We start from the raw sequence: 9968 nt of genomic DNA on the forward strand, positions 1-9968 counted from the left end.
GCAGATAACCCGGCGGGCAGCCCCCCTTACCTTCTTCACTTTATTCTCTAGGTTCATGGCGGCGCGGGTCCGGCTGTGAGGCAGCTCCCACGGAGGACGCTCCGCTCGCGCGCCCCGCGACGCTCAAACTTCCGCTGCCCTGCAGCAGTGGCTGCAGCCGAACAAAGGCCGCGCGGCAGCCAATCCCCGCCGGCCGCCGCCGGCCCGGCAGCCAATCCCCGCCGGCCGCCGCCGGCCCGGCAGCCAATCCCCGCCGGCCGCCCCGCCCCGCCCCCCCGCCCCGCCCCCCGCCCCGCCCCGCCCGCCCCGCCCCGCCCCGCCCCGCCCCGCCCCGCCCCGCCCCGCCCCGCCCCGCCCCGCCGTGAGTCAGCCCCGGTGGGACCGGGGGTCACGGAGAAGGCGCCGCTGGTGCAGCCTCTCGCCTTCGGGTATAGATACCTGCAAACGCGGAGCCTCCCGAAGGAAAAGAAAAGAGGAAATCTCGGGCTATAATCCGAGTGTGCCCTTGAGGCAAGGAGGCCAGTGGTAGCCTGGGGTGCATAGGGAAGAGTATGGCCAGCAAGTGGTCCTGCCCCTCTCCTCGGCCCTAGTGAGGCGACATCTGGAGTGCTGTATTCAGTTCTGGGCTCCTCAGTACAAGAAACACAAAGAGCTGCTGGAGAGGGTCCAATTGAGGGCCACAAAGATCATTTGGGGTCTGGGGCATTTCTTTTATGAGGAGAGACTGCAGCAGCTGGGCCTGTTTAGTCTAGAGAGCACTGAGAAGGGATCACATTAACACATATAAGTATCTCAAAGGCAGGTGTCAGTCGGATGGTGGCTGGCTCTCTGCAGTGGTGCACAGTGACAGAACGTGGAAAAAACCACAGAAACACAGAAAACCCAGAAAGTTTCACCTGTAAGGAGGAACCTTTTCACACAGAGGATGATAGAGCACTGGAACAGGCTGCCCAGAGAAGTCGTGGAGTCTCTCTCTCTGGAGGCATTCAAAACCCATCTGGCCACCTGCTCTGGGTGACCCTGCCTTGTGAGGGAAATTGGACTAGATGATCTCCAGAGGTCCCTCCCAACGCTAACAATTCTATGCTTCTGTGATTTATTGGCACGAGGATGAGCAGGAGGCAGCAGCGGGCGAGGTCCTGCCGTGCCCCGCCTAGCCGAGACTGCTCCTGACTTCCCGGCGGCTTCCCGCGCACAAGGAAGTCCTTGCCGCGCCCACAAGGGCTGGGTCCCAGCCTGCACCTACTTGCCGGTGGAAAAAAATTAGACTCTGATCTCAGTCCAAACTCTTATGCGTGTATTCAGTCCTGGGATGTCACCGACAGTATAAAATATTTTTTTACCTATGATGTATATGTAATGCAAAATGACAGAAAAATGAAGCATTTGCAAGACTGAATATTTCCATAAATATTTTAATGTTTCATATTTATTTTATCTTTGGAAAAAGTAGCAAACATTCATACAGACTTTATAGCTACCGTAGGAAGTGGTGGTGAATAATTTGATAGATAATTTTGTCATTCATTTGCAGAATCTAATGTTTTCTCTCCACACATACCAGCTTTTCTCAAGTAGATCTTAGGTCATTTTGTTTCTTCCCCAGGGGCCAGAGATACTTACATTTCAGTGTTTAATACTTTTGTCTGACACCACTTATTGAAAGATGTTTCCAACAAAGCAAAAATGAGACCAGGTCTGTTTGGTATCTGTTAACATATACAAGCAAAACCCTGACTTTTCTGCTATGACTGGCATCATGGTGTATGCCATGGGCCAACAGCTCCTACAGGTGAATCTATGCAGCAGACCTTGGCCAAGAAGTTCAATACAAAACTAAGAGAGAGTGGATTCAAGCTGTAGCATTAGAAAAAATGAGAACATAGTCCACCAGGTAATGGTGCTGTGTTTAGTGTGTGTCTCCCTAATAGAGGTGAATAATGAGAGCTGTTGCATGTATTTTGTTTGGTTGGGTTTGAAATTTTGTTTTTCAGTTCTGGTTCTCATTCTGTTTTGTTTGGTTTAGTGGTTACTTCCTGCTGGTTTGGGGGTTGAAAGACAAGGGGAAGTTAAGAGTGCCTGATGTTGGGGTACCTGGGACCATATAGTTTGAATACCATCAAGCCTCATAACTTCCTCAGTCTAAAATCAAAAGAATAAGCAGGAGATGGTTCCTGTTCAGTGAATGTGCTGTCGAATGCCAGCAATTACTAAGACTAGCTAGGTACCTTTGACCAACTTAAGCAGAGAAGTGAAACCATCATAGTCCTCATTATATGCTTTTTGTATGGGAATGGATGTAGCAGCATATTTTCATTCTAGGAAACAAAAAAAAAGTGAAAGAAAATCTTCTATGATTTAAGCATATTTTTCTTATCCTTATCTCTCTGGGTACAACAGCATAATAATGGTTTTGATAATATAATTTTTTTTCCCTACTAAGCTATGACACTGCTCAGTTAATAATAATTTCATTTGCTTATATTTTTCCTAAACTTCTTGAGTTGGGGATGCTCTAGTTGTGATTTGTGCATATTTCAATTGTGTCATTTAGTACCAGAATACAGTAATCTTTCCTATCTACAAATTCATATATGAAGCCTACAAATTCATGTATATAATGGAAAATGCAGACAGTAATATAAAACTTCTGATTTGCAAACAGCAGATAGCTGTTACAACACATTTTCTCTGAGACCTGGATCAATAAAGAATACATTTTAAGGTTCTAACTGTTTTCTGTGTTTTCTATGGCTTTAACTAGCCTGGCAGAAATAACTTCCTATTCCGTGAATGTGGTCTGGTATAACTCTTCTACTTAAGGATTCTGAAGTTGCCAGGAGTGCAGCATTGATATGTCAGGGCACAGAGCTGGGCTTTCTTATAATTGGCAGGGAACTATCAAATACCTGTTTTAAATATTAGTATTTTCTAAGGAAAGTGCACAATGTATCCCAGCGCTAACTTTCCCACAGCAACGTTCATGAACCCAACAGGTAAAAGATGGGAAAAGGCTAATACTTCTACCATATACATTTCTGGGAGCATGGACAGCAGAGAGTGGATGGTCTGTCAGATAATTTTCCTGGTTTTACAAATTTCTTTGCACTCAGATATCATAATGACAAACATAACTGTGTTTCTCCAAACATTAGATATGTAGATTATACAGGGGATTTATATGTCCATCCTCAAATGGAAGGTATCATAATAGCTTAGCAATGCTGAAAATTTGTTTCCAGTAAAGCTGTTATTTAATAAACAGTTCTTCTGTTTAAACTTTTCAAGCAAATACTTGACACTAGCTTCCAGTTAAATTCTTCTAGTTTTGCTGTTTACTCAGTGCTTTATATGTTAGAAGTAATGACACTGTGCTTTTAAGATCTTTTTTTGTAAGTATAATCTGAAGTGTAATATAAATATAAGGAGTCTGTCTTGTGTCAAAGTGGCTTAATACACTAATTCAGTTTAAAAAACATTTCAGTTTGAGAAAGAAATAACATTTGCCTTTCTGTATCCATTTGAATAAACAAAGGAATGTTACATGAAATGCCCTGTGCCAGGTCTGATAAAAACCCAGAAGGGAATTTGGGTGCAGAAATCAAAAGTTGTAAGTCTGGAGGTATTACTGATTATCTGGTTACCAGGTAAGCATATAGTTGGTTCTCCATTGTACTTTAATTCTTTTGTTTTTTAATGTCTCAGATTTCAGATACTGTGGATGTTAATATTGACACAGTAATTTTGATAATTATTTCATGCTTGGTCCATGCAAAATCTAGAGACTAAACTTCACTGTATTTCACTCTTCAGAGAGGCTTATTATGTTAGGAATTTCAGACCATGTGTGAAATAGAGGCTGATTTAAGAACCTTGTGAAGTTCAGTAATAACTGTAGCTTTTGTAAAAGAATATAGAAAAAAGGGGTTCTGCACCACTTTTTCTATAAAGCCTGAGTAGATAGTGGACCTTCCCCCAAGTCAGAATACAAAGTTATAAGATTTTTCTCAGCATGATGGGGAATCAAACTACAGCTTTCATATGTTAGGGCTGTGGCCTCGCTACCAGACTTTGGTTGCATAGTTTAATAAGATGTACTAACTATACTTTTGAAGTGTACAGAAAAGAAAAAGTGCTCCACTGAAATAGTGACAGGGTAGATCTGTCTACATGGCTATGCAGTCCCAAAGCCTACGTTGGCCAGATATTGGGTAAACTTACAGTTTTACAAATGAGGGCTTGTTATCCAAAGAAACCTTAACACAGGCTACAGTCATGCTTTTTCTTGTTCTCCCTGATTATCCCTGTGACTTTTCAGTTTTTGAAACAGTGGCAAAGCAAAGTGGTGGAAAAATGTGTTGTAGCTTCATGATTATGGCACTTGCTGGGAAAATCAAAGCTGCCTTCAATCAGAAGAGGAACTTGAACCTGTATATTCTACTTTGTGCACAGTTTTAGGGACATAAAGAGAAAGGGAGAAAACAATAAAAGAAAAACCTCTTCTAAAAGGAAAGAATAAGTTGTGCTCCATTCTTTGAAAAAATTGGGATAGAAGGAGTCTCTGTTTCCCAACAGACAGAGCTATTTTCTATCAAGTATGTGTGATTCAGCTAAGTTGAGAGACAGCAGTTTGCTGACTATCGTTTCTTTTTTCCTCAGTGTGCTTCATGGCTTGGAGTCTGTTCCGAATGATGGGACTGCTTCATGAACTGTGTGCTTTAGGTCCCCTGGCACAGAAAGTAAATGTGTCACTTTTAGGTTTCTAAGTCAATTACGGGATATAACTCAGAAATTATGTTCTGGGGAAGGGAGCTAGTTCTTTACTTCATCTCTGGTTTTCAGTCCCAGTCACAACATCAGTAGCTACAACCTGAAGAAGGATCCTGCATTATTAAATCTCTAATAGAGGTAAATTTACTTAGCCAACAAGCCCTACTCAACACCTTCTCAAGCACCTACTCAAAATGTATTATAAATTATAAGAAATTAAATGTATGGTATCAGAAAAATACTGAGTAAAACCAGAGATGCACTTTTTGTTCTTTGAAAATCTTTTTGTTTAGTAAGTTTCCAAAGATAATTCATTCATAGATGAACAAGGAGCTCTTGGCAAAAGTCAAACATGAAAAAAGAGTTTATAGAAGGTGGAAGCAGGGATGGGTAATGTGAGAGGAATAGTGAGGCACTGTCTGGCATGAAAAGATATGTCTATGAAAGCCACACTCCACTTGTAGCTGAACCTGAGAAATGATGTCAAAAGCAGCAAGATAAAGTTCTTGAGTATGCAAGTAGCAAAAGGAAGAGTAGGGGAAATGTGGACATGCTGCTGGGAAGTGGTCCTGGTGACATGGGATATGCAAAAGGCATTGCCGTCTTCACCTCAGTCTTTACTAATAAGACTGGCCTTCAGAAATCCCAAACACCAGTGGAAGAGACTGAAACAAGGAAGACATACCTTTGGCGGAAGAAGATCAGGTCAGGGCATACACAAGCAAACTGGACATATGTAAGTCTATAGGTCCTAGTGGGAGCTATCCATGACTGCCAAGAAAGCTGGATGATGCCATTGTGAGACCAGTTGATAATTTTGGATTCATCATGGTGACTGGGAGAAGTGCCTGAAGACTGGAGACAAGTAAATGTCACTACTGTCTTCAAAAAAAGCAGGAGAAGGAGGACCAAGGGAACTACAGGCCAGTCAACCTCACCTTTATCCCTGTGATGGTGATGGAGCAACTAATCCCGAAAACCATTTCCAGGCACATAAAGGACAAAGGTAGTCAGCATGGATTTACCGAGTCACGATTGACCAACCTGATATGATCCTGAGGTGCATCCATGACTGGCTTGGTAGATGAGAGTAGCATCCTCATTACTGGGTGGTGGGGCAGAGTGTATCCACAGCAAGCTTGCTGATGATGCAAAACAAGTGGGTGTAACAGAGGGTCCTACTGCCATCTAGAGTGATCTGGACAGGCTGGAGAAATGGGCTGACAGAAACCTCATGAAATTCAACAGGAATTGCAGAGTCCTGCAGCTGAGGAGGAACAACCCCAGGTACCATTACCCACTGGGGGCTGAGCAGCTGAAAAGCAACTTTGCAGAAAAGGACTTGGGGGTGTTGGTGGACACCAAGTTGATCATGCACTAGCAATGTGCCTTTGTGGCAAAGAAAGCATGTGATACCCTGAGCAGCAGTTTGAGGGAGGTGATCCTTCCTCTCTATCCACTGATAAGGCCATATTGGAAGTATTGTGTCCAGATCTGGGCTCCCTGGTACAAAAGAAACAGGTTTACTTTGATTTGGAACAGCTGTCTACATACTTGTATTTTCCACCTGAAGAGAGATCAAAAATTTGATGTTTATCTATTAGCTACATGGACTTCATCTAAATCAATAATTTTTTTTTTTTTTGTGAATTATGTTAAAGGTCACTCAATATCCAGAGGCAAAATTTTGAAAATTATGGTTATTTAGAAATTTTATGACAAACAGTTTTTTATTTTGTCATGACAACAGAGCAGTTCTTTGAAATCAAAATTTTCTGCAAACACTAGGAATAGCATTTTTGACCACAATAGAGAACACAGGAAAACAATTTCCATTTCATTATGGGTAAGGTATTTACATGACTTGCAGAAGACCAATATCTGATGCTGGTTTGCCTAGCTCAGACTAGAAAACTGTAACCATTGTGAAGGCTTTCACTGTGGGAGTTGTTAGTTCAATAAAGGGCGAAGGCTGTTTCTCTCAGGTTTCTCACTTGGAACATTCTTGGTTTTGTTCCAATGCAATGCAAGACAATTTTTTATTTATACTCTCAAAAAAACTGTGGAATGGGAACTAATTTCCTATACAGCTCTGCTGACAATATAATGTTATGAGCATTTGTTTGGCTTCTTTCCCATGCAAGAGAGCTCCAGCAAAGAATCTGTGGTTCTCAGATTTTCCATTACTAACAATTTACGTAAAGATTGTATATGTCTAGAGAAGGATAATTTAAGTACCATCTGGATAGAATCATAGCAACTCTTTTGCTATAATGTGTATTTAATAACTTCAGCCTAGGCTTGCGGAGATGATGTCTAATGCTATTGAAAGAAAGTAGTTACAGTATATGAGATCATGCTTTTATGACTACAAATGCCAAGGAACATTAATAGGTAATTGAATTCTTTTCGTGTCTGTTCATATTACAGTATCTTGTGATACTTGCCACCCACATCTGATAAAAGCAAACCTGTTAAGTCTTAGGAAACAGGCTCTGATCATCAGCCTTTCTGCATACCAGACTCCTTTTAGAGCCATGAAAAAATTTTCTGGCTTGGCTCTGCAAGCACAAATTTTTCCATTAAATGGACTGAAGTTGTCATTAAGGTCATAGGTCTTCAAGCTGTCATTTTGATAAATCAAACACTCTTGCTTTTTCTACTGATCAAACCTACTCTTAGCCCAGCCAAAAAGGTACCCACTTGAGATCTTACTCAGTAACTTACAGGTTGTCAAAGGACTATTCTCAGGGGATATGATTTATAGTTTCAGATAGTATGTATGGTGTACAGGAAGAAAAATTTAAATTAGGACAATTATCTGAACTACAATGAGTAAACTCCTTGCTTGGGCTTGCCACTTCTGACTTTCTAATCCTTCTTCATATAATAATGTCATATAATAACATGGCCTTGCTGTGAGTCTAGCATTGGCTGCCTCTATTGAAATAAAAGTTTAGGCTCTGATCCAGCAGATGGAAATGCTAGCTGAGAGTCATAAGTTAGCCACATAGAGAATTTCCCTACATTTGTGCCTTCATTTAAAATGAAAATACATGGCATGCAATTCACTTTGGCCATTTTATTCTGCTGTTTGACTTGGAGGCCTTTGGTGTAGAGGTTTTCTAGCTCTGCAACAGATGAAAAGCATGGCTCAAGAGATCTGATATGCAGGACTGCAGGTGACATTGTTTCAAGAATCAGAGCAAACTGCATTTTCAACCAATAAAAACATTTTTCAAAAGTTTTCAGAAAATCTGATTTCTTTTCTGTGACAAAGAGCCTACAAAGGCATAAGTTCAGCCCCAAGTGAATGATTATTTTTGCTTACTGATTTTGGTCTTTCTTAGGCTTGTCCTACAAGTAGGTTGCCTATGCTTTTAGCTTGACACAGCCACATAGTGCAATTGACTTTAAGTGGTTTAATGACTTGCATACCATTAAAAAATGTGTTTTGGGGGAGAAATAAAAACATTTCCACATTACTGAAAAAAATGTTCAGTAAAGGTGGCTCTTAGCTGAGGAGCGATGAGAGAAGATATCTGGTCCTAACATCCATTTCTGGCTAAACCAGCAGTTCTGATTTTTACTTCTTCCTTTATTTCTGCCCTTTGCCCAGTCTAATGACCTTACTTGTGCCATATCTGGTTCTTACCTCATTCCTTGAGTAGCCAGTTCAGCTCAGGAACGAGAAGAAATGTATTTATCTTTTGATTATTTAGTTTTCTGTCAGCTTAGTGAGCTGAATTTAGAGACCTGAACTGGCTGTAGAAGAAATCAAACACCAGAGAGAGCAGAAGGAGAGAAGCATGATGGTGTAGTTGGTAGCAGAGAAGTTCTTATGGAACTTCAAAGTGAGGGAGCTGGATAATGAGAGAAGTCATTGCAGAAGCAGAATTGGGAGGACTATTAAATACAGCTGTGAGACAGCTTTATGACAAAACGATGTCCAGAAGGGATTAGGGATTAGCCTTTGAAGATGAATAGGTGGAGGCAAGCATGGGGGGCTGGTTACTCAGGAGACTATCTAGAATTCATGTCTTCTATACAGAATCATGGGGAAGCTGTCTGTTGTACATACCACAGACCAAGAAACAAGTCACAAAGATTATCAGCATGTTTGTATGTCTTGAACTACAGTACTGTCTAGATTCTGGCTTGTTCAGTAGGAAGTAGTAAAATTACAACAGTATGTAAGCTAAGAACTGAAAACTGTATCATTCACTGGTTCAAGCATTGAGTACTAATGAACGATGGGTATATTGTGTCTCAAAAGCTGTTGGATAGAATATGATACAGGAGTGATGAGGAAAACGAAACTGTTGAACTTGTATCTCATTTTAAGTTTTTCACTTCTTCATTGCCTCTATGGTGTATTTCTTCTTTTCTGTGTATAGCAGGCACGAAACATTACAACACAATCTATCACAGATGTTTTATGTATGCAACAACTGTACTCCTTTACTGGTAGAGACTAAAGGATTCACAAAACATTATTAAAAAGAAACTGTATGAACAACATGGTTCATCAGATTAGAGCTTTTCATATATTTCCCTCATTCTTCTCTATGTATGCCTTTTTCTATGCTTTGCTGCTCTGTTATTTGGTTTCCATCTTCTTCCCACTCCCTTATAAGCAGTGACTGAAGTCTTAGTTTACTTTTCTCATCCATTTTTTGCCTTCCATTCTCAAAATAAGCATTTTAATATAACTTGATAGCATCTTGTATTTGTCCGTTACTAAGGGAATATATACAAAAAGGTACACAAGAAAAGAAAGTCAGCATTCAGTGTGTCCATGTATGTGCCTACCTCTCAAATGCTTTTTTCATTCATTTCTTTGCTTATTTTTCCACCAATGACAAAATACAGTACCAAGAGCCAAGGCTATCCAATGCTCCCTGGTACAGGGTCTATTTTCAGCTTGTTATAACTTTATCAAGCATCAGCCATTTCAGATGAAAGCTTTACTGCTTCACATCGTACCCAGCATAATAGCATTCCATTCTTATTTTTAAATTTGTTTACTGTTTATTGTTATTTGTGTGTGTGTGTGTGTGTGGAGTGGAACATTAGAGGAGACAAAGAAGTTGATTTGATTTATTGTTAATGCCAGATAATTAAGGTGTTTCCTAGAACATGAATAGTGAAGAATATTTTTCCTTCTTTTGCCACAGCTAAAAATTCTTGTGCCTGTT

The 9968-nt window shown here is 40.7% G+C and overlaps 1 protein-coding gene across 1 annotated transcript in view; it reads right to left on the reverse strand.

The window, feature by feature from the left end:
- TES (testin LIM domain protein) overlaps positions 1 to 150 on the reverse strand; it is a 28605-nt gene extending 28455 nt beyond the window's left edge. Inside the window, exon 1 of the mRNA XM_039571241.1 lies at positions 31 to 150. Within this exon, the coding sequence (XP_039427175.1) occupies positions 31 to 57 (27 nt within the window). The 5' untranslated portion in view covers positions 58 to 150. The remainder of the gene's footprint in view (positions 1 to 30) is intronic.
- Between the last annotated feature and the right edge of the window lie 9818 nt (positions 151 to 9968).

This window comes from Corvus cornix, chromosome 1A, assembly GCF_000738735.6.
Source record: "Corvus cornix cornix isolate S_Up_H32 chromosome 1A, ASM73873v5, whole genome shotgun sequence".
NCBI lineage: Eukaryota > Metazoa > Chordata > Aves > Passeriformes > Corvidae > Corvus > Corvus cornix.